Here is a 24,326-nt window from a genome sequence, read left to right on the forward strand (position 1 = left end):
ATTGTGCCTCAGCCCAGGCCTCTGATTCTGGGCCAGCCCCCCCAGGGAGAAGGCAGCCCCCTGGCAGTCCCAATCCACCCAGGCCCAAGAAACACACAGGAGGCAAGATGAGCACAGGCCAAAGATGGGGGCTTTTATAAGACATCAAATATACATTCTTATGTACAACAAAGAGAAGAAAAACAGACCAGGGCCAACCGAGACAGCGAGGCCCCTCCCTCAGGCTTTGGACCAACGCTCTGCCAGCCCCGGCTGTGTGCAAGCCGGACTGCACCCCTTGTCCGCTCCCTGGAGGCAACTGGGGCCGGGTAGGCAGGAAAGAATGGCAAGTACTTCGAGGACATGCGGGCAGGAAGGCGGCTAGAGGACTGGCTGGGGCACTGGGGTTGGCTTCAAAAACATCTTCAGAATAAACAAGGAGGAGGCAGCCAGGACCAAGTCTATCTGAGTCGTTTCTGTCTCATCCCCATTCCTCAGGTGTATTCCTGGAGGCTCCTTTGGGGGGGAGCCTGTGTCCGGAGCCCCTTCTGCCCAACTCCGTCCCACCTGAGCCTGTCCCGCCCAATCTGGCCCAGTCTGTTGGACTCCTGGACTTTGCTCCAGCTGTCTCCCCACCCACCGGCATGACCCCCAACACGCACACGCATACGCTCTACTCTCCCAGGAGCCCACACTGGGGGGGGGGGGGAGGGGTCTCTGAGAGTCCCTGTCCATCCCAGCATTTGGGGAGAGAACTACAATTCTATTCTCTCCCTATCCCCTGCCCCCTGGCCTATAAAGTGCATCGGCTGATGGAGAGGGGTCAAGAGCTGGGGCGGGGGGGGGGGGGGAGGGGGACGAGGAACGTTGGGATTCAGCGTTCCTTCCGGATCAGGCTAAATTGGGATTTCTACTCTGGGTGGGAAGGAGATTCCCCTGAGATCAGAGGAGGCAGATTGAGAAGGAAAGGGCAGACCCAAAGGCAGGAGGGGAAAGGGACCCAAGCGGCTCCAACCCTGTAGCCCTTACCTCTTGCCAAGCATGTGGGAGGGGGAGTACCTCCGCAGAAGAAGAACAGGGTCAAGCCCTGGCAAGAGCCCCCCCTCCACGGCCCACCTTCCTGGGGGGCACCCTTCTAGGTGAGTCTCTCTACAAGCCCTCCCATGACTCCTCGGGGGCCACGGGGACTGTGATGTTGAAGACTTTCCTCCTTTCCCTCTGCTCCCACATCTTCTGCTCAATGATTGGGTAGTTCAGGGGAATCCAGAGCCCCCGAGGAAAGCTCTGAGCAGTGTGGGCCCCAGGTCAAGATCCTAGGCTGATGCCAGATTGCTTTAGACCCACCCAGGTGAAGTTTCTGGTTTTATAGCAGAGACTGAGCCTCATGGGGTGGAGGGGGAGACAAGATCATAACTGGAAATCTGGAGGTGACCCCCTCATTTTACAGAGGGGAATTAAGCCCAGGGAGGGGAAGCGGGGGTTTGCCCCATGTCCCCCTAGGAGTAGGACCGGGGACGGGGTCATTTGGTGGCCACATCTCTCCTGTTCTCTGTACACGGACTTTTTTTTGTTTTTTGTTTTGTTTTTTTTTAATGAAGGGCAGGCAGAGAGTGTCCCGGGAGGATCCAAGGCCAACCCAGAAGGTGGCGAGCTGACCTTCCGCTTATGATTCAAACGACGGTGCTGATCCTACTGGCTGGCTTGGGCTTGGGGTTCCCAGGACCGTGGCCGTGACTGTGGGGGTGGCCATGACCGTGGCTATGAGCCGGTGGGTGGGGAGAGGTGGGTGGTGCAGGTGAATGTGGGGTGAGTGGGGTATGGGGTGAGGGTGGAGGCAGCGGTGGGTATGAAGGGTGGGGTGGTATCACGGGCGAGTGAGGCGACAGCGGCGACTGGGGTGGGTGCACTGGCCCTGGGTGGCCCCCCCCACCCCCGCCACCTCCATAGGGCCCTCCGGGTGCTGACCGGGACATCATCGGCGGGGGGTGCCCGCCAAAGATAAAGTGCTTGGGGCCCTGTTTGGATGCACTGGCCACGTGGTGGACACCAGGTGGCGGTGGACCCGGCGGGGGGTAAGCATGGTGGACCAGCCCGTGGTGCGGGGCCGGACTGTACAGAGGCAGGGGTGAAGTGGGTTGGTGCAGCGGGTAGCGACCCCCCATGGAGGCTACCCCGGCCGCTCCCCGTTTGGCTCGGCCCCCAGCCCGGCCCAGCGTAAAGTGCTGAGGGCCGTGCCCGCCGAGGAAGTGACGGTGCGGCCCCACGGGTGGCGCCGAGGCAGGTGGCGGTGGGATGTTGCCCACCTGGGGGAGAGGGGCTGGCTGGGGGGGGGTGGGGGTGGGGCAGGCTGTGGGTGGTAGGGTGGGGGAGGCGGGGCTGGCCCCGCGGGCACGTGGCAGTACTGGGCGTGGAGGGCCTGCAGCTTGGAGGGGCCGTCGGCATGTATGTGGTGCGGGGCTGGAGCCGGGGCCGGCGGTGGATGGTGCGGGGCCGGGGCTGGAGGGGGGTGGTGGTGGTGGTGGTGGTGGTGGTGGTGGTGGTGGGAGGAAGAGGCGGAGGAGGAAGAAGCAGAGGTGGGCCCCTGAGGGGTCTGGAAGGGGCCTTTACCCCTTCGACTGCCGAACAGCGAGCCCAGAAAGGAGGATGAGTTGGAGGCGGGGCGCTGCTGTGCCTTATACTCCTCAGCTGGTGGCGGAGCCGGAGGCAGGGGCGGAGGCATCCGCTGGTGCGGCCGGGGGCTGCTAATAATAGAGCCCTGGCAGGATGGCGGACACCAGGAAATGGGGAGAGGGGGAGGGGGAAGAGGGAGAGGGGATCAGACCCAGCTGGACGCGGTGGCCCCTGGGCCTCCCCACTCACACTCCCATTGGCTCCTGCTTCTCATCAGTCACTAACTTCTAAGGTAGGGGGAGGAGAGATACAAGGAAACCGAGGCTCGGTGGAGCTCCGAGCTGCCACCTTCCCGGACCCCCCCGATTTTCTTGGCCACAGCCACCGCCTCCCCCTGTTCCTTATGCTAGTCCTCCTTCGCCTCCTCCTCTAGGAAGATCTCCCCCAACCCCATCACTTGGACATCACCAGAATCACTTCCCTGGAAAGTCGCAGCAGAAAGAGAGAATGGGAGAGAAGGACAGACGGACAGACAGAAGGAGCAGAGACAGAGGGGGCTCATCTCTCTCCACTGCTCCTCCCCAGAAGTGGTGGATGGGGGCTGAACAGGCACAGGGGGGCAGGCACTCAGCCCCATGCAGACGGGATGGGGGGGGTGGCAGGGCCGCCCCACTTACTTCGATGGTGCTGTCCAATGATCCCACGCTGTTACGTCGCCCCCGCTTCCCTGTGCCCGTAAGCAACGAGGGTCAGGGGAGGGCTTTGCGAGACTCAAACCCAGGGCTGCCACCCTGAAGGACCTTCTCCCTCCTCACCCTTGGGTTCCCCTCCCTGCTTCTACCCCTCCCTTCTAGGAGGCAGATGGAGATGGCGGAGGAAGAGGAAAGAGGAAGAGGGAGGGAGGACTAGGAGACAGAGAGTGAGAGCGTGTGGCCCTTCCCGCTTCCCTCGCCTTTGCCCGCACTACCGTGGCCGCTGAGCTCCCGTCTGCCAGACCCTGCACGGGGCCCAGGCCACTGTCCGAGGGCCACGCCAAGGAGGCCGGATGGCCCCCAGAAGGAGGAGGAGGCTCCTTCCCCGCTCACCACTCTCCCCCTTCCCCACTGACTGCCCCTCTGCCCATCCCCGCAGCCCACAGTTGGCAATCCTGACCTGCATCAGAGAGGTCACGTAGGGAGCTGCTGAGGGCACTCCGCTTCAGACCGTCACCGAGGCCGTACGTGTCCTCCAGGCTGGACCGGGGCAATGTGCCGTTGACCGCGTCCTTGGAGCCGGCGGGCTGGGAGGTGTTGGGGCGCATCACCCCCTTCTGCTTCTCCAGCTCCGCTGTGGGCATGGGCAGGGAGAGCGGGCCCCTTTATTAGTGACCCTTGACCTTTCCCCTCTCTGGGGGACTCCCTCGGTCTCTGGGTCCTCCTTGGACAGCTGAGCTTTCCCACCCCAAGGAGGCTTCCGAGCTGCCACTGTCCCAAAAGGGGACCCCCAAAGGTGGGGGTGGGGGTGACCTGGTCCGGAACCTTAGACTCCCAGACTATCGGACCCAGGGCCTCAGACACTCGTCTCCTGAGAATTCTGCCTGTTCGGTCCCGATCGTGGGATGTTGCCGACTCCTCGACCGAACGCTCGGAGACCCTTCGGATTTGACAAAGTTGCCTAACCCCGGCCGGCCTACTCAGGCTCTGCTGCCCTGAACGAGGCACTTCCCTCTCTGGGCCTCAGCTTCCTGCTCTCTAAAATCATAACCTGGCCTGGATGCCCAACCTCCCTGTGCTGTCGTGAGGGACGCGCTTTATTACCCCGCAGACATTCAAGACTCGCTAAGCTGGTATCTGTGTGTCTGCTGTCCCAAGGCCCAGCGATCCAGGGAGATTCAGCACTTATTGGCCCTTGTGAGGTATTTGGTGGCTCAAATGAATCTCTTAATCTCAATCTCTGTCTCTCCCTCCCTCTTTTTCTGTTTCTCTCTCCTCTCTCTCTCTCTCCCTCCTCTCCCTGTCTCTCCTTCCCTCCCTCTCTCTGTCTCTCTCTGTCGCCCCCTTCCTCTCTCTGTCTCTGTCTCTCCCTCATCTTTATGCACATCTCCGAGTCTGTGTCTTTCCATCTCTCTGCTACAGGTCTGCGATCTGTCCTGATGGAGAGGCAGCTTGCAACAGGCTCTGGGGAACCCAAAGGGACAATTCCCACGTCTCCCAGCTTGGAGTGAAGAGGCCCTGAGAGTGACTCCTACAAGCGATCCAACGTGGTGGGCCAGAGCTTGCCAGGCTCCGTCGGTCTCACAGTCTCCCCCTTTCCCCAGGAGACCTCAGCTCCCTCCAAACTCCCAGGAGCAGGAGGACGAGCCCATCTCCTCTCGCTTTGTCTCGTCTCGCCTCCCGACCTGTGCGGGGCCCGCCCCTTGCCAGCTGGCCGAAGGCGTGGGAGAAACCCCATCACCGGCTATGTGTAAACCGAGGCCGGCCGACCCCTGCCCCGGGGAGCCACTCACATTCCACGCGGTACTTCTCCATCTCTTGCACTTCAGCTATGGACTCCCGGAGGTCAGAGGTGAAACGGAGCCGGTCTTGGAGGCTGGGCGCATTGAATATGATGAGCACCTTCCGCTCCCCGCCTGGCACCGCGGACAGCAATTTGATGCCAAACTGGTAATCTGGCGAGGGCCGGAGAGAAGAAGAAAGGGATGTGGGCATCATCGGGGTGGGCAGACCTGACCCACTGCTCCCTGAACTCGAAATCCTCTCCCAGGAAGGAGCCTGAGCCTTCTGGGCCTCCACTCATCCTAGAAAGCAGCCAAATGACTCCAACCCTGTCTCTGTCTCTGGCAAGTGGGGAGAAGATTTGGCCTGTTCTCTGTGCCTCTCATTCTCCTTGGGCAGAGAGACAGAGCTCAGCTAAGATGCACTCCAGTAAAGGGGCCTGTTAGTTCATCCAAAAGCCAGACTGTGCTCCTCGACCACATGGAGATGTGCGGTCAGGGGGGCAGCGGGCTCCCCGTGTCACCGGGACCGCCTCCGACCGCCTCCATTCATCTATCTCCTCGTGAGTGCGGGCCTCCCTCGGCTGTGGCAACAGTTCCCGGTTGGACTGGCTTTTCCACCCCCCCACCCCCCCTTTGGACTCTTATTCCTTCTCAGGCCTGTCCCCCCGCCCCCCAAAGGTCCTGGGGCACTCACATGAATTCTGGAAGAGCTGTAGGTGCATCTCAACCAGGGGGAAGGACTGGCGGAAACTGTACGTCACCAGGATCTTCTTCTTCTGGAAAATTTTGGTGACCTGTGGCGTGGGAGAGAGGGCTATAGTAGGGAGGGAGGCAGCTCCTTATTGCTCCGATCCCGGGGGGAGGGCACTCCGCTCACACCAAATGTACGTGATTCCCCCCAGGCCTGCCCCACTGCCCATTCTGTATCCAAGTGGATGACCCCAAGTATAAAATGGTGTGCGCGCTGCTGCTGAGCACACTCCATCTCTTTGTTGGCTTTTGTTTGTCATTTTCTTTGTTCGAGGGGTTCGATGAGTTACTGTGTTAGCCTTTCACCCATCAGCCCCAAATTCCTGTTTCCAGGCCAGACTCACAGCTCAAGGAGTGAGTGACAAAAAGGGAAGAGGTCCTGCTTGATACCACACTGCCTCTCTCTGGGAGACTCTAGTATTGCAAAAACCCAAAGAGCAATTTTTTTTTTTTTTTAACGAGCAAAAGGAGTCAAGTTGAGAATCTTGGTAAGACTCCCCCCAAAAAGGGCTGGGTCTGTGGCCGTGGAAATGTTAAGTCTGAGGCAGCTGAAATAGAACGGGGCTTGGAAAGCACAGGGCCCCGCCCTGTGGAGACAGGGGAAGGGAACGGAAAGCAGGTCGTGGTGAGAGCTCACAGGGCAGGGCCGTGATGGAACTCGATGTGCCCGCCCCACCCCGGCCCCCTCTGACCGTCCGCCCCCCCCATCTCTCGTACCACCAGCAGGTCGTTGAAGAGAAAGACTTCACGCTGGTGAAGGCCAAGCCTCTGTGGCCTGTTGGGGTCGGGCACCTCGTAGAGTTGGCAGCAACAGACCAGGCGCCGGTGGGGCAGGGAGAGGACCTGGCAAAGTGGGCACCAAGAGGAGGCAGATCAGGGCAATGCCGACCCCAGATGCCTCAGTTTGGCTCACAGGTTCTCCTCGAGCAGGCAAGAGTGAAGGCTGAACTGGAAGTCCGTTTAGGCTGGGTAACCCGAGCCGGGCCCGGTTCCTGATACTCACTGGCTTCTTCCCCACGATCATGCGTTCCACAGCCTGCACCTGGGATACGTGGTCATCGTTGGTCCTCAGTTCACGGCCTTGGATGCGCTGGTAGATGCCCACCAGCAGGTCCCGAGGGATGTCTTCTCCATTGTCGACCCCTGGAGGGAGCACAACACGGTCCAATGCTCGGGATCCCTCCGGGCCCATCGGGAGCATCTGTACTGGTTCCGCCACTCCCTCTGCAGGGAGGCTTCCAGCCCCACTGATCAACAGAAATGATTTTCTTCCAAGTCACCACCCAGCTACCTGCCCACCCTTTGCCCCTTTTCCACCAGCACCCTTCTTGAGCCCTCTGCAGTTCCGGATGGGGTTCACTCTCCTCTGCTCCTCCACGGTCTTTTGGTTTTCCTGCATTCTTTTCTGGCTCTCCTACCTGCTCGATCCTGTTCCGTCTCCAGGTTACTCCCTCTAATTGGAGGGTTTCTAGGTCAGGTCCCGGATCCCCTGCTCCTCTGTCCTACCTCACCGGGGGGTCTCGCCCATGCCTACAGATTGGCCGGCCATCTCCGTGCAGATGACTCTTCTATCTACTTAGAGCCCCCACTCTCTGCCGACCTCCATTCCCCTAGCTCCACTTGCCTCCCAGTGGGCATCTACAAACTCGGCGTGTCTAAAACAGAACTCATGCCCTTTCCCTGTGCCCCCACCCCGCCTTCTCTGTGACTGCCCAGGACCATGCTATCCTCCCGGCTCCTCGGGCCCCCCCCTTAGGAATCATTCTGGCCTGTCGCTATCTCTCGGCCCCTATCCAGAGTCTGTGGGGGTGGCTCCTGAATCTGGCCCCTGTCCTTCTCTCTTGGGACACCGGCTGGACCCTGGACTGTTGCAGCAGCTGCAGGGGGGGGCCGTCTGCCTCTAGTCTCTCCCCCCTCCATGCCATCCTCCACACGGCCACCAGTGTTCCCTAAGGAACAGGTCTGATCACTTGGCACGTGGGGCCCAGCGAGACCCCAGGGGCTCCCGATCGCCTCCATGACCAGGCAGGGGATGAGAGCCCTGGGGCTCCCTCCGTCCCCTGTTCCTTCCGGTTTCAGTGGACGTTACTCTCCTTCTCAGTCTCCAGTAAGATGGTGTTTTTGTCACTGTTCCCTCACACATGGCACCCATCTTTCACCTGTGCCCCAAACCCTAAGCCCGGAACATCATCTCCTTTCCTCTCTTCCATCCTAACTCAGCAGCCATCCTGTGGAAAGAGCCATTCCCCATTCCCTCCCAGACTGTCTCGGATTACACGGCTTGAAAGTTACTTCCAGTTACTCTCTACGGACTCGGATAAGGCCGTGTCCCTCTTGTCTCTTTCCCCCGATTTTTGTATTCCCGGCCCCCAACACGGTGCCGAGCATGTTGCGGGTACTCGGTCGGCATTAATTAAATGCTTGCCGTACGCCAGGCACCGTTCTCTTGATACAGAATAGACGCGGGGTAAGCCGGGGAAGGAGAGAAACGCTTTAGGTACCACAAGGTGATGTTCGAGCTTAGCCTCGAAGGACAGCCAGTATGGTCAGAGGCAATGGCGAGGAGTGAGAACGCACCAAGTGCGGGGTCACCACCGAGTCGGCACGGGAAGGGGCCACGTTAGGAAAAGCCAGAGTGAAGATACTAGGCAGCCACTGGAGCTTCCGGGCCAGGGGTGGGGTTCGGGGGGTTACGGTCAGAGGGTGGATGGGAGAGAGGCGAGATAAAGGGGCCACCTGGGGGGCCAGCACGGTACTTCAGATGAGAAGGGACGTCTGCAGATTGAGCGAATGGGTCGGGGCAATGAACGTCTCAGTAAGATGGTCGCTTAAGGGTCTTGGTCATTCCCCTCTCGTATGGATGGGGAGCCGAGGCCCAGAGGGGGGTCAACAACAGTGGGTCACAGGTGCCCGACGGCTCTCCTATCAAGACTTGCCAGCCTCAGTCGCTAGATCCTAGGACCTTAGAACTGGATCATTTTATAGTGGGGAAAGCTGAGGGTTTCAGCTATGACCCTGGGAGGCAGAGGGATCTGTAAACTATCCCACTCCTCATTAAAACTCCCTGATCCGGGGCAGCTAGGGGGTGCACTGGATAGCACACCAGCCCTGAAGTCAGGAGGACCCAAGTTCAGTTCTGGTCTCAGACACTTTTCCTGGCTGTGTGACCCCAGGCAAGTCATGTAACCCCAATTGCCTCGGCCAAAAAAAACCCAACCCAACTCCCTGATCTGCTACATCGAAGCCATCTGGAGGGAGCCTGTGAGATCACATGTGGTGGGAGGAGGGGGGACCAGGCTACAACATCCAACGAGGAATCAGGCAGCACTCGACGTACCTCTGAGGTTCTTGATGAAATCTTCAGGCTTCATCTTGCGTTCAGCTTTCACATTGGGGCTGTACATGTCCGTGTTGAGCAGGATGATGGCGAAGGCCAAGATGAAGATGGTATCCGGGTTCCGGAACTGCCTCACGAGAGCCGGGTTGCACACACAATAGCGCTGGCTGCTCGAGGAAAGGAGGGCATACGTGCTCACCTTGCTCCGGAGTGACCCGACCCTTTCTCCGTGGAAGGGAGACGGCCCCGGCTCCCCGTCACATCACCCGGGAGCATGAGGTGCTTCTGGCGGTGTCCACTCACCCCCCACCCTGATCCCGGCTCCATCTCTATCTGCTTCTACCTCCATCCCCCAGATTCTTTAAGAAGAATAAGAGTTCATAGTTCTGGGCTTCTGGCGCCCTTTCCTCCCAAAAGCCCTGTGACCTCGGGCCATTCTAGAAATAGTAGCACAAACAAGACTCTTTCAAAGAGATCCAAACTAGCAATGATGGGGGGAAGAAAAGTTTGAGAATGGCCCGATTGACACACTTGAGTTAACCCCTGTCAGACTGGCAAGAGGGCCGCAACAGTTGTTGGAGGGGCTGTGGCGTGAATATTAAACTGGGATAGCCTTCACCTCAGTACTACTGGTGGTACTAGTACTAAAATTAGACCTCCAAAAGATGCCAGAAGGTAGAAAAGACCCATACGCATCAAAGACTTCTAGCAGCTCTGTTTGAGATGGCCAAAAACTGGCAACCAGAGGGGGATCTGTCGATTGGGGGATGGGTGCCTAAGTTAGGGGATTGGGTGGTAACACTCCCAGAATCGCTAAAACTGGCAGATTACTGAGCTGCAGCAGGCTAACAACCTATCGGGGGGCGGTTCTCACTGAGTTAGCGGCAACATGGCGATCGCCTGGGAGCAGGGCTGACCTAAGGAGGGATGAACAAGACCAAATCAGAAATAAAGTAGCTCAAAGCTGCCTTGCTGATCAGTGGTGGGATTGAACCACAAGTATCTGATGCAAGATTAGGAGACCCAGTTCTGGAGGAAAAAAGGCTCAAATGAACAGTTCCAGAGAAAATTGGAAAGCTCTCTAAGAACCCAGCGTGGGGAAAAGTGAACCAAACCAGAACAAGCTATATACTGACAATGTTGTGGAGAGAAACAATTTTGCTTAAATTTTAAAAAGGAAGGAAGCAAGGAAGGAAGGAAGGAAGCAAGGAAGGAGGGAAGGAAGGAAGGAAGGAAGGAGGGAGGGAGGGAGGGAGGAAGGAAGGAAGGAAGGAGGGAGGGAGGGAGGAAGGAAGGAAGGAAGGAGGGAGGGAGGAAGGAGGAGGAAAGGAAATGCACACAAAAGAAAAGAAAAAGAAAGGAAAAGTATATTCCACCTGCAAAAACAAACACAAAAAGAAACAACTGTGAAAGATTTTAGGACTGTGGCCAATGCCAAAAGAAAGCCTGACCGAGGCTCCCCCTGCTGAGAGATGAGGAGCTTATGGAGCATGAAGGGACCTAGGGGGTTGGACACAGAGATGGGGGGATGTTGTTTTTGGGTATTCTGTTGATTGGTCTGGAGGGTTTTCTTTTTCTTTTGCAATTGGTGTGCAAGGGCAGGAGGGAGAGATGGTCATTAAATTTCCCACTGAGTCCCAGAGAGAGGGATAGGCTTGATAGAGGCAGCGCAGTTCCACTTGCCTGTCCTTCCTCACCAAATTTTCCTGCGTTCTCAGCATCGCCAAGTCCCCCACAGGTAGCAGCCTCTGCTCTGCTGCTGTCTCTGAGGATGGGGAGGTGTCGGGGGCTTACCTGAAGGCCTCAATGAGCCGCTCCACTTTTTGGGCCTCTCCCTGCACTCGAATGTGGGACTGGAACCTTCTCAGGGCGTCATCCAGATCCATGGAGGAGAAATCCATCTCATCAACCACGCAACTATTTTAGGACCCAAGAGAAAGAGGGGGAACACTCCTTAGATGGCCGTCAGCCCGTCCCCATTTTCCTTCCCTCAGGATCTGGCTGGTGAAGGGCCCGGGAAGGACAATAGCTACAGTATGGCCACGGCGGTGGGAAATCTAACCTTAATTTCCCCCCTTTCCCCTCCCCCACCACTGTCCAGCCCGTTCCTTGCTGAACAGGAAGCATCTGGGACTGACATCCCCCACCCACTTTTTGTAGAAGAAACTGAGGCCATAAGAGCCGAAGGAGGCACCTGGTAAAGGTGGGGGAATCACCGAAAGACCACACTTTCCCTCCCACCCACTCCTTCTCACTCGAGCACATCCCTGTTGAATTGTTTTTGCCGGTTTCCCAGAAACTCCCCGATCATCTGGCGGCTCAGGCCCTTGCGCTCCAGGATGAAGTGGGCCACTCCCACGGGGGTGTCCGACAGGAAGCCACGCTCGATCAGGTACTGAATGCCCTTTTCTGGCTTCCTGGGGAGAACACAGGTTAGTACCAATGAGAAATGTCGGCATTTGCCGAGCAGTTGCTGAAGTGTGGCCCTGGTGAGCGTGCGCCATCACTGAGGTGCTCCGGGGCGCGCGTGTGTGTGCACACACATTCCCGCCCGCCGCACAGCCTCTACGTGCACCTATGGTGCTATCAGGTGGCTCGCACGCAGGATCTGGAGCCCAAGGTCCAAGGTCATCCAGAGCCTGGTTACGTGAAAACTATCCAGGTCGCAGCTCATTGGGGTATGGGGCAAGGAAGGGGCTGAAGGGAAAGAACGGGGAGGAAGGCAGCTGGGGGAAGGGGAAGGACAGAGGAGGAGATGGACGCACCTGGGAAGGCCGGAACCTACTTGTTAAACAGGTTGAGGCCTATGCGGTAGTGCCGTCTCTGGACCACGTCATTGTTGAAGGCCGGGGAGTCCCAGCTGTGCCTGGTTTCCCGCTGATAAGTCTGGGACCCCAACGGGGCAGGGGGCTCACGCAGACTGTCTCGCGATGAAGACCCCGAGCTGCAATTGATGGTCTCATTTGAGTTGGTGGTGCTGTTCAAGCTATCGGGCTCCCCGTCAGAGTTGTCGCCGCCGCCGCCGCCGCCGCCGCCGCCGCCGCCGCCGCCGGCCACCGGAGCCGTGCTGGCTTCGCACTTGCTCATGAGGATCCGACCACTGCTGCCCCCAGAGGGACCGCTGCTGTTGAGGGTGGAGCTCCCAGGGGGTGGCGGGGGGGCTCCCAGGCCACTAGTCTCAGGGGCTGGGTAGTGGCGGAGGGGGTGAGGGGGTCTCCCGGGCGGTGGTGGCTCCGGGTGCTGCTGCAAGGTTCCATGGGGGCTGCTGGTCCCACTGGCCTCGTAGTTGCCCAGTTGCCGGTGGATAGAGCCCCGATCGGAGCGATCACTGAGGTCCACGGAGCTGTCACTGGGCGGCTCGATGGTCAGCAGTGGAAGGTGGGCGGCCCGCAGACGGAAGTCCCTGCATTCGAGGCAAGGGGGGCCCCGACGAGCCCCCATGTCCTCCTCCCGAGCGTTGGCGGCCCCGGGTGGTGGGGGCGGGAGAGGCGGCTGGGGAGTCTCGCCACTGCCAGCTGGGTGGTCCGGGGAAAGCGGGGACACGGGCCCGGTGGCCTCATCCAGGTAGAGCGTGACATCACTGAAGGAGGTGCCCGTGCTGTCTCCATGGTGGTCCCGGTCCCGGGTCTCTGCCTGCTCTGGGAGGGGCCCCGAGACCTCCACTCTCCCCGGCTCCACCGTCTCCTCCTCCTCCTCCTCCTCTTCCTCTTCGTCCTCCTCATCCTCCTCGTCCTCATCCTCCTCCTCTTCCTCCTCCTCTTCCTCCTCTCCCCGGAGACTGTGGCAGTTCAGGGCCTCATCGATTGATTCCGCCAAGGACTTCACCTGTTCCTCAGAGGGCAGCAGAGAAGGGGGAGAGGAGGGTGCAGGACTCATCAGCAAGGCCGAAGGGAAGACGGTCCGCCCCCCCCTCCCTCTTCCTCCTCCTCCAAACTCTCAAGGACCATCGGGGCACCCAGAGGTCACGGATGTTGGGTTAAGGCCAGCCCCGGGATCTCCGCAGGGTTGGCCACTCCTGGTATGGAAACTCCCTCCCCCATGGAACAGTCACCTGGCTTTCTGGTCTTACAGGGATTAAGGAGGGGACAATTCACGCTGGGCCTTCCCACCCCACAGACCCACGCTCCATCCGATCCGCCAATAGCCCAGTGACTGTCTGGGGAATGAATAAGGTGGGGAAGCAAACAGACCCATCTTGTCCCGAATGGTCCCCAAGCTCCATTGCTCCTTTCCATTCCCTCATGAGGCCCTGGGCCTGCCAGAAGCTTGCCGCCAAAGGGTCTAGAGGGAGGGGGCGGGGTGGCCCCAGAGCCTCACCTGCTTGGAGAAGGAGTCTTCCAGCTCGGTGATGTCATTGGAGAACTCCCCGGAGGTGGTGACCGAGCTGCCCCCATCCAGGCCGCTGCAGGAGCCCCCGTAGGGGAGGCCGCGCTCAAGCCGATGGGCCCGGGCCCCCACCATGGCGCCCTCGTCCAAGGAGGCTGGCTTGCCCTCGAAGTATGGGGCGTTCTGGCCCTTGTCGTACTCCTCAAAGGAGAATTGCATGCGCATGTTAGACAGGATGATGCGCCGGGACATGCGGCTCTCCGAGGCCGAGCTGCGCAGCCGCTCGAAGTTCTTGTTCATGCGGTACTGGCGGAAGGCTGTCTGGATGGTGCGGGCTGCCCGCCGGCTCAGGAACGGCCCGCCGTACTTCCTCTCCAGCATCTCCACCTGCATGCGGGGAGAGGAGACAGAGGAGGAAGGAAGGAGGGAGGGAGGAGGGAGGAAGCAGGAGGAGGAGGGAGGGATGGAGGAGAAGAGGAGGGGAGGAGGGAGGGAGCAGGGGGAAGAGGGAGGGAAGGAAGGAGGGAGCAGGGGGAGAAAGAAAAGAGGCAGGAAGGCCAAGGAGTGGCGCAAAGGAGAGGAAGACACCTGCTTGGCTTTGTGTGGACGAGCAGCAGAGCCGGGCCTGGCCGGGAGGGCTCCCCCATAGCCCCCCACAGCCCCTCCCCCCACACCTACCTTCTTGTCCTGCAGGTCTGTGGAAAGCTCGTAGCTGTCGGAGAGGGCCTTGGACCTCTTCATCTCCTCTTCCTCCTGCTTGCGCAGCGCCAGGCTGGCGGGCTGGAGGCGAGCCCGCTGGGCCCAGGGCAGGCCGGTGGCGGCGGACGGGCCGGGCATGTGGACATGGCAGGCAGCTGGGGACAGCTCATAGGGGTCCGACAACTTGGCGAACTCGCTGACAACACCACTGCCCCCGCAACGGTAGGGGGCCTGGCTTTCCGGACTGTCGGCCCCGACGCCCAGATCACTGGACGGGGCATCGCCCTCCACACTGCAGGAGGGTAAGGGATGGATGGGGCTGGGGACCTGAGCAGCACTGCTCTGGGGTCCCTTAGGGCCCCCCCCAGTTCTAAGTGGCCACTGTGGCTGGGCTCCGGCTCTCCCTGGCTCTCCCTCACCCACCACTCAGGACTTAGCTCTGCTCGCCGCCCACAGCCCGAGCGCCAGGGATCCAGGAGAAAGGGGACCCGCAGCAGGGACTCGGGGACAAGCGCACAAGCAAAAGGCCAGAAGTTGGGCTGCTCTCCGTCCCTCCTTCTCCCCGCTCCTCCTCTTCCCTCCCACTCCTTTCAGCCTGTCACCTGCCTCCTCCCCCCTCCAACCCCTGGGCTCCTCGCTCCTCACAGATAGAGGGCGGCTCTTCGGGACCATCTCTCTTTCTTCCTCATCTCCTCCTCCTCCAGAGTGGTCAGGGCCACCCTGGGGAGCCCGAGGGAGTAGAAGGTGACATGGCAGGGAGTCGTCAGGCAGAGCTCCCTCTTTCCCCGCCCGGGCCACTTGGGCCCGCGGCACCTTGGGGAGGCACCTGGGCTCCAGCTGCCATGGCAACCTGGCTGCCAGGGAACAGAGAACAGCTAAGGGTGTGGCTAGCCCAAAGCCGAGGCCCACTGTGGCCCTCTCCTTCCAAACTCTTTTTCCGCTTGCTGTGACCGACCCAAGTGGGAAGGGAGCTGTCAGGAGCCCAGCTCACCGAGGAGCCAAAGCACATGGTGGGGGGGGGTGACACTGACGCATGGGGCTAGGGAGGCCCTGGTAGGGAGGCGGCGTAGGCCTCAGTCCCAGGCTGTTAAGACTGGGAGGTTAGAGGAGAGAGAGGGTCATGGGGGGGGGGGCAAGGAGCAGCCCACTCTGGCTGGGAAGCCCCCCTCAGCCAGAGTCTGCCCCAGGGGGTCTTGCAGAACCCCAATGCTGGGGCCCCCAACCCTCCAGGGCTAGTGCCCCCCCTGACAGTGTCCCATTCTGCTCCTTCTCTGTGCTTCTCCCTTCGCTTCCACATCCCCCAGACCTCACATTCCCTCCTTCTCCTGTTCTCCCCTTGTTCCTCATCTCCCCTCTTCCTCCCAGGCTCCCCTCTTTGTCCTCATCTCTCCTCCTCCTGTTTTTCTGACCGTCACTGTCTCTCCCTGCCCCCTCTCCATCTCCATCTTATTTTCTGTCCTCCACCCCTCAACCGTCCCCGCTTTCGCTCCCTCATTGTGATTCTCCCTGCATCCCAACCCCATTGCCATCTTGCTCTCCTGCCTCCCTCCTTTCTCCCCTCCATTTCTTGGTCTCCCCCTAAGCTGAGCCACCTCCCCAAACTCCAGCAGATGGGGGGGGGGCTGGGGATGGACACGGTTGCCATGGCAATGGAGGAGGGGGTTGGCCAGTTGCCATGGCTTCTAAAGCAGGAAGGAGCCTCTGAATGAGGGGAGGCATCACCTTGGCAACCAGGGACCTGTCAGCCCCCCAGGCCTCAAGTGGGGAGCCCACAGAAGGCGTTCTTTAAGCAGACTTCCTCTCCCATCTCCCACCCCCAAACTCAGAGCTTCTCTCCCAGCCCAGATTGCTCGAACAGACACATCAGAGGCCCCCAACAAAGGCCCCCCACCTCCAGCTGGCAAGCTCCACCTTGGACAGATGCGGTCCCCTCGCCCCACATCGGGCCTGCCTCTAGTCGGCCTTCGAGGCCCCGACCTCTGGTGCCCAGCTCCGTACTCGAGTCTGCTTCAGAGTGCCCTTTCCCTACCCCTTTCTCAGACCGGACGAGGACCGGCCCCATCTCTTGCAGGCGGCAACAAGCGCGCGAAGAGGGCTGATGGTCAAAGTCAGAGCCCAACGTGCTGCTCGACCCTGCAGACTTGAGTCGTGGAGGTCCCAAAAAAATGGCAGGAGGACGGGGGGGGGGGCATGGTGCCAAATGCATACCCGTTGGAGCAGGGAAGAAAGGGGGCAAGTGCCCAGGGAGGGGGTGAAAACACCCGGGGTCCAGTTGGAATTCTTCCCAGAGAAGCCTCCCAGAGGGGCTTCTCTCTGGGCCCTTCCTGGGCCCACACACCCCCTCCCCCCTTTTCCCGGGTCAGGCCCCTTCTCTTTCCCACCCGCTGCCCCAGAAGCCTCCATCCGTTCTCTGGCCGAACAAGGGCAGTCAGGCCGGCGACCCGCCCCGGGTTCGGCCCCTGACCCAACCGAGGACATCTCCACCCTGGATCTCTGACCACAGGAGGGCGCAGTGAAGGTGGGATGAGAGGAGCGAGCAGAAAAGTGCATTTTGCAGGGGACCAGACAGGCAGAGCCCGGGATTTCCAGGAGGAACCGGAGGCTCAAAGGGTGTCTGCCTAAAAGTCCCTCTGCCGGAGACCATCCTGGCCGGTCGGTGCACCCCACGGGCTTCCGGGGACTCGGGGGCGACAGGCAGGCTCGGGGTCCTCTGGCCCACGTGTAAGCCCCGGTTGGGGGCCGCTCCTCAGAACGCCCGGGTCGTGGGCTCCCGTCGGACATCAGGCCCCGGTCCCGAAGGCCTCGGAAGCGGGGAGCGACCGGGCGAGATCGCCAAGGATCGAACCATCACCAAGGCAACCGAGGCACAAACCCTAATGCATTCTGTGCCCCCACAGGCCCGGCCCCACACAGGTGCGCGCATGTAAACGTAAACGGAACGCTTTCCTCACAACAACCCTGTGAGGTAGGTGGGCTAACGGGAACCTGGATTTTACAAACGCAGAGACTGAGGCTCACACAGAAGTGACTTGTCTAAGATCTCCTGAGAAAGGGAAATCCCGCTTTGAGCTACCAACACTCCAGACCCCACACCGCCCCCCGAGTGGGTGGCGGGGCCGAGCTTTGCCATCAGCCCTAACCCACCTCGTTTCACAAAGAGCGCAGAGCCAGGCCCAAGAGGCCTTTGCTAAGGTGGGAGAAGAAAGAAGGCAGATTTGTTTTTTATTGAAACGGGAGAATAGAGGGAAGAGACGGTCTGTCCGGGTCCAAGGCCTGGGAGGGGGCGGTAGGCAGAAGCTTCAAAGTCAGCACAGGGTAGGAACGGAGGGGAGGAGGGGACAGGGTTCCCCGGAAATGTCTTCTGAGCCCCCTCAATCGACCCCGACTCCTAATCCAGGCCCTCGTCTGCCACCCTCCCCTAGCCTCCTCTCCCCTCCTCGGACCGGCTGCTTTCCCAGGGGATCGGGCTCCCCGGGTCCGTGGGGGGCCGGGGCGGGGGATGAGGAGCGGTTGAGATCCGAGACCGGCGTCCTCCCGGTCCCCATCGGCACTGTCCCTACGGCCAGGGAAAAAGGACAGAGCAAAGTGCAAGAGGCCCGCACGCAACAGAGGCAAGTACGGTTCCTTCCGGAGGCGGGGACTTAAGGCTTTGGCTTCTGCATAGACACATGGGACGCCCATGGAGCTGAGAAAGGTGGGGATGGGGACCCTGACAGAGGGAGAGAGCAGCGCGGGGAAGGGCCCGCTTCCAAGCCAAGTATTCTCCGGCCGAGAAGGTGCAGCCTCTGGACTTCCAGGTTACCTAGAAGCAGGGCTACTGGACTCAGAAGGGGGGCAGCAGAACTGGTGGCCGTCCTCGTCATCCTCCATTAGCGCCTCGACCCTGGGGTGGGGAGGGGAGGGAAGGGGCGGGAAAGGTGAAGGGGAGTGGAGAGAGGTGGGGCCATGGGCAGTGGGCAACAGAGAGAGAGGGAGAGCTGGTGTTAGGTGGGCAGGGAGCCAGTCCTGGGGATGCTCTGGCCACAGGAAGGTGGGCGGGAACTGGGCTAAGGGGGAGTGGGGTGGGAGATGACAGCCCCCTATCCCGTGGTCCTACGTGACTAGGTTTAGCAGCAAACCCCAAGTCCTAGGGGCCTCCCCCATCCTTGACCACCCCCCCGTTCCAGGATCCACCCCTTTCCTCCACAGATCTGGAGCCCCCAGCTACAGGAGTCTGGGCGCAAATAAAAGCACGAGAGGGAGCGCTGAGAAGGAACGCTTAGAAAACCAAGGCCTGGCTCGGAAAAACTTGCAAAGGCCCGCTCAAGATCCTAGGAAGTGCAGCATCCGAAAGGACCAAACGCCTTCTGTTCCTGACAGGACACCTGAGGCCCAAGGCCATGAGATGGAGAGGCCCCCGCTCCACGGGGAGCCTCCGGCCACCAGGGACAATGTGCTGTGTCCTCACGCCTTTCCCTTCTCTTTCTCTTCCCCCCTTCTCGAGAGCTGTCTCATTTTCACCCCATTCTGAGCTAGCTGTCTAGAGGGGTCTTAAAGGGACCCCTTTAAGGCTCCTTCCCTTTTTTAAGGAGGAAGAAACTGGGATTCAGAGAGAAGAAAGTGATCTACTATAATGAGTCGAGCTGTTATAGTTAGAAGACCCCAAGTCTTCCGACTCTCACTTTGCCAGTGTTTTCCAACAGTTTCCACTGTTACCCCATCTGTCACTGCTTTACCGGACCAGTGATAACTCCATTTCTCTGGGCACACGGATTCACAGGCCTGAGAAGGTAACCCTATGGCACAGGACCAACTGCTCATTTATTTAGAAATTCCCCTACATAGACCTCTAGCCAGCCAGCCATCTATGGACCCATCTATCCATCCATCCATGCACTTCTCCATCCGTCCACCTATCTATGGACCCATCCATCCATTGATGGACTATCCCATCCATCCATCCATGGACCCATCCAGCCAGCCAGCCATCTATCCATCTATCCATGGACCTATCCATCCATCCATCTATGGACCCATTCAGCCAGCCAGCCATCTATCCATCTATCGATGGACCCATCCAGCCATGCAGCCATCCATCCATCCATCCATTTATCCATGGACCCATCCATCCATCCACTGGTGGACCATCCATTCACCTGTCCATTCATGGACCATCCATCCATCCATCCATCCATCTATGGCCCTAGCCAGCCAGCCAGCCATCTGTGCAGTCCTATATCCATCTGTCCGTCTATGGCCCCAAGCGTCCAGTCGTCCGGCCGTATCCTTAACTGTCCTTCTGTCCATTCCTGTGGCCACCCTTCTGTGCACGTGGATATGAGGGGGTCTCCTCAATTCTCTTCAGCACCTGTGCTGTGTCTCAGGTATGTGCTAGGTGCCCTGAGCATACCGAGAAAAAACCAAAACAGGGTCTGGCTTTTAAGCCTGGGATTAGGGTTAGGGCTAGTGTGGGATAGATTGGGCGGGGGGAGAATCAAAGGGCACAAAAAGTAAATGCAAAGCTTGAGTTGGGGGGACGGGACCCACACTGAGGGAAGTTATAAAGAGGAGGTTCGTGGGTACGGGACAGGAGCTTTCCCCCAGCTTTGAGAACTGCCCAAGGTGCTCACTGGGAAATGAATTCCCAGAGTCCTGCAGTTTGTGTCAGAGGCTGCACCCCACCCCACCACACAAAACGGCTAGATAGGGACGTGAGCCCGAGCTACGTCTCGGAGAAGCGACGGATTTTCAGTGGGCAGGAGGAGGAGGGAAAGCACTCCGAACGTGGGGAGCAGAAGTGGGACCGGTTCACCGGCCAGTCCGACGACACACAGAGTGGACATTTCAATAGCACCTACTATGTATCGGGCACTGTACTAAGAGCTTTTTGAATACTTTCTTTGCTCTTTCCAACCACCCCGGGAGGGAAGTGCTGTTATCACCCCCATTGAGGATATTGAGGCACATGGTTCAGTGTTCAGTGACTTTCCCAGAGTTACACAGTCAGGAGGTGTCAGAGGCCAAATCTGAGCTCAGGGCTTCCTGATCCCAGGCCCAGTCTCTAGCCACCCGGGATACACAAAGGAGAGTCAGGAAATGAGCTTGGAAATGTAAATGGGAGGCATACGGTAGAAGGCCTTAAATGCCAGCCCAAAGATTTTGTGTTTTATCCTAGAAGTGCTAGGGAGCCACAGGAGATTTGTAAGTAGAGAGTGATACGGTAAGATCTGTTATTAAAACATTATTATTAAAATTATTTTTATTAGTAAAATAATTCCACAACTTTGGGAAAGGGAAAGACTGAAGAAGCAATAGTCCAGGCTTTATCTGGACTGTGCCAAAATACAGCCAGCCATCCGTTCATCTACTCATCCACTCGATACTGACCCATCCAGCCCACGATCCATCTGCCAACTATTCATCCCTCCACCCACTGAACCTTGCTTCCATCTCTCCTTCCTTTTCTCTCCCTAGCCGACCATCCATCCATCCGTCGCTCCTCCTTCCATCCACCCGGCTGACCATCCATCCATCTGTACGTCCAACAAGCACCTTCCTACATGCCGAGAGCACAAAAACCAAAACGGAGCATCTTCCCCCCACAACTTCCATTCTCCTGAAGGAAACAATGGGCCACAAGCAAACAGAGGAGTCAAAGCGAGATGATTTGGAGGAGAGAGAACAACTGGATGATCTCGGGAAGACTTCCCAGAGGAGGCGGTGTCTGAGCTGAGCCTCGAAGGACTTGAAGAATTTGAAGAAACAGAGGTAAGGGCAGCAAAGACCCCCAGGAAACAGGGGCCCATGGTGTGAAGGCGGGAAATGGGATGCCAGGGTCGGAAAATGGGAAGTGGCCGAGTCCGGTGCTAGTGTAGACAAGGCCAAGAGGAACGATACATATAGTCTGGCGAGGCCATCTAGGCCAGAGCGGGCAGGCCTGAGGAGACTGGACTTCACGCTGGAGACAAAAGAGTAGCGCGGAGGTCATGTGAGGAGAGTGGTGAGAGAATTGTGTGAAGGCGGGGAGACTAGTTCGGAGGAGCTGATTGCTACAACCTGGGTGCTGATACAAGGGCTTGAATTAGGGGGGAAGCTCTATGGGAGAGAGGCTGGGAAAAATCCGGGGAAGCCTGCTGACCGACGGATACGGTAGGGGGCCGAGGAGGGAAGGGCGAGGACGCCCAATCGGTAAGCCTGAGGGACGCCCGGGACGGCGGTGCCCTCGCCGGAAAGGGGCGAATCTGGAGGACGGACGGGGCCCGAAGACGAGAGGACGAGTCCCGATCGGGACCGTGTGAGACGTCAGCCGGAGGATACCCAGTTGGAGACGCCCAAGAGCCAGTAAAGGATCGAAACCCTGGGGCTCGGGCCTGAGAGATGGATCTGGGGGACATATTCCTAGAAGGGAGCGTGGGGGAGGTCGCGGAGTTGGCCAAAAAGGGGCCCGGAACACAGTGCTGAGGGCCACCCACATGTAGAAGAGCGAGACGTGAGTATTGCTTCTGCCAAGGAGGCTGAGAAGGAAGAGTCATCCTGGTAGGAGAAGGGGAGGCAAGAAGGCTGGTTGAGCACCCACAATGGGCCAGCTGCTGTGCTGAGGCTTTCCATTTGGTAGGAAAAGCCCCTGGTCGGAGACTGTCCCCAAGCATGGAACACAGAGGGTACAGGGACTGGGGGGAGGGGGGCCAGCGGGGCTGCAGACAAGGGTCCGGAAGGATGGCATCAGAGACCCGGTCTGTGACCTGGTAGTCTTGGCACTGCAAGGAGCTGAGAACTGAGGGGATGAGGAGGAAGCAGAGGCCACTGTGGGAGGGGGGAGGAAGGGGCAGGGCTCCAGCATGGTCACCTGTGGGCTATTTGAACACCATGAGGGCTGGCTGGCTTTCTGGAGAATGAAGAAGAAGCTGGTGGTTGAGATGGAAGATGAGGAGGAACTTGGGGGATGAAGGTGAGAAGAAGAGCGGGAATCTTGGAGAGCGGGGAGAGGAAGCTAGAGGGAGCGACATTTGGAAACAAACCAAAGGTGGGCCAAGGTGAGTGCCAGGAGCCGTCTCAGCCCGTCTTTGGAAAAATAAAGCAGATGTGAAAAGCAGAACAGCGGGTGCCCAGCAGGGCACTTTGGAGCCTGCGGAGCTCTTCACAAAGGAAGTACGTACTACGTATTGGCTACTGGGCCGGATGCTCCTGACTGCTGCTGGGACACCCACGTTACAGCTGAGGAAACTAAGGCAAGACTGAGGCAGAGGGAGAGGCTCCGAATCACCCGGTCGGACTGCCTGGCCGCCCGGCCGAAAGGGACAAGCTCCCCGAGGAGATGGCAAGGAAGAAGTTGCCAGGGCGCCTCCGTCATAGCATGGAGCAGAGGGAGAAAGGAGGGCTGGGGGCCTCTGCCAGGTCGGGAGCCCGGGCTGTGTGGCCTCCGGGAGGCCCTCAGTGGCAGCGGATGTGAGAATGGTGACGGGAGAGCGTTCCGAGCTCGGCAGGCCGAGGGGCGAGGGGCAAAGGAACGGAGGGGAGGGTCAGCGTCCGGTCGAACTGCTGAACCGGAGGCTCGGGCCGGTGAAGCCGGGGAGGAGTACCCCGCTCGCTCGGCCGCCTAGCCTGCCACCCGCCGGCCCCGTCATCCACTCTGCCAGTCACTCACCCATCTGCCGCTCCATCTGGCTGGCTGTGGGACTATTCGGGTCTCTACCTGCCACACCGTCCACTCACCTCTTCAGCTAGCCATCCACTCTGACAGCCATCCATCCGCACTCTGGCCTCACCTGTGCCTCCCTCCCTCCCTCCCTCTGCTTTTTCTAAAGGTCTGCTGACTGCTCCTCGGCCTAGCACCTTCCATGGCTCCCCGCTGCCAGCGGGGCACAATCCGAGCTCCCCATCGTGGTGTCTGAGTCGGCCCCTTCGGATGCCTTCGACTCCTGTGACGTCCCCCCCCACTTGGGAGGCGCTACCCCTCAGTTCCGACCCGCTTCGCCGTCCGGCTCAAAGGCCACTCGTCCCGGACACGGCCCTCCTCCAAGCCTCCCGGCCGCCCCCCAAAAGTGGCGTGGCTAGCGGAGTCCTGGAGAGCGGCGTGGAGGCAGGGGCGGGACTAACTCTTACCTGCTCTCGGTCGGCCTGCCTGGGGGGAGTAGCTGCATGGAGAGGAACACCTGGGCAGGACAGCAATACTGGTGGAGGGTGGGAGACTCTGTGGACCTGAGAGAAGACAGAGAAATATGGGGGAGAGACAGAGGGGATATGGAGGGGGTGAAAGAAACCGAGAGGGAAGGAGACAGGGAGACACGGAGAAGAGAAAAAGAAAGGGGAGGGGGAAGGAACACGGCAGAGGAGATGAAGGTGGAGGACAAGAGGAGGGAGGAGGGCAGGGTAACCAGAGGCAGGGGGAGAAGGGAAATGGCAGCAGCCAGGGCAGGGGGGCCAGGGCCAGGGGCGGGGGGCAGGGCCCAGGCAGGGACTCGGGGCAGAGATGAGGGGGAGACAGCAGGAAGAGGCAGGGAGCAGGAGAAGGAGAAAAGACCGAGATGGAGATGGCCGGAGACAGGGACGGGGAGCCCGAAGGGGAGCCCGAGCCAGAGACACAGAGATAGACAGGGAGACAGAAACAGACAGAGCCACAGCCAGAAGGAGATAGAGATGGACAGAGAGGGAAGGGAGACAATACAGCACAGGGAGGGGGGATGACAATGTGATGAAAGGGCAACAGAGACAGAAAAGAATGGCAGGAGAGGGGAAGAGAGGAGGGAAAAAGAAAACAGGAAGTCAGGAAGGGAGGACGGCACCAAAACCACAGACAGCCAACAGCAGCGGCAACAGCGAGGAGGGCGACACCTGGGCTGGCACACACAGGGCAGGAGGTCTTTGGGGAGCACCTGAGTCCAGGCGGCAAGGGCTGATGGGAGTAAGGACTGGGCAGCAGGGGGCCCTCTGCGGCCACATGGGGCCCGGGACCACCATGGGGACAAGGAGGAAAGGGGGGGGAGCAGAGAAACCCACAGACCAGAGAAATGGACGCGAGACACAAAGATGGAGGTAAGAGGGACAGGGGAGACCGAGACAGAAGCAGGAAACACGGTGGGAGCTGGCGGGAGAGGGGGAGATGTCGAGAGCCGACGAGAGGAAAGGTCTTGGGCTCGAGGACTATTCTCGGCTTCAGATGGAGAGGAGGTG

General features: G+C 59.5%; 1 protein-coding gene across 1 annotated transcript in view; it reads right to left on the reverse strand.

Moving 5' to 3' along the window:
• Positions 1 to 108: 108 nt before the first annotated feature.
• The window catches only part of IQSEC2 (IQ motif and Sec7 domain ArfGEF 2), a 36,822-nt gene continuing 12,604 nt past the window's right edge, over positions 109 to 24,326 (reverse strand). Inside the window, 15 exon segments of the mRNA XM_051968447.1 lie at positions 109 to 2,305; positions 2,308 to 2,734; positions 3,267 to 3,316; positions 3,742 to 3,915; positions 5,075 to 5,236; positions 5,760 to 5,859; positions 6,533 to 6,658; positions 6,819 to 6,958; positions 9,153 to 9,319; positions 10,947 to 11,069; positions 11,408 to 11,569; positions 11,938 to 12,977; positions 13,470 to 13,865; positions 14,157 to 14,469; positions 23,259 to 23,354. Of these exon segments, the coding sequence (XP_051824407.1) occupies positions 1,650 to 2,305; positions 2,308 to 2,734; positions 3,267 to 3,316; positions 3,742 to 3,915; positions 5,075 to 5,236; positions 5,760 to 5,859; positions 6,533 to 6,658; positions 6,819 to 6,958; positions 9,153 to 9,319; positions 10,947 to 11,069; positions 11,408 to 11,569; positions 11,938 to 12,977; positions 13,470 to 13,865; positions 14,157 to 14,469; positions 23,259 to 23,354 (4,132 nt within the window). The 3' untranslated portion in view covers positions 109 to 1,649.

The sequence above is a fragment of the Antechinus flavipes genome, chromosome X (assembly GCF_016432865.1).
Source record: "Antechinus flavipes isolate AdamAnt ecotype Samford, QLD, Australia chromosome X, AdamAnt_v2, whole genome shotgun sequence".
Lineage (NCBI taxonomy): Eukaryota > Metazoa > Chordata > Mammalia > Dasyuromorphia > Dasyuridae > Antechinus > Antechinus flavipes.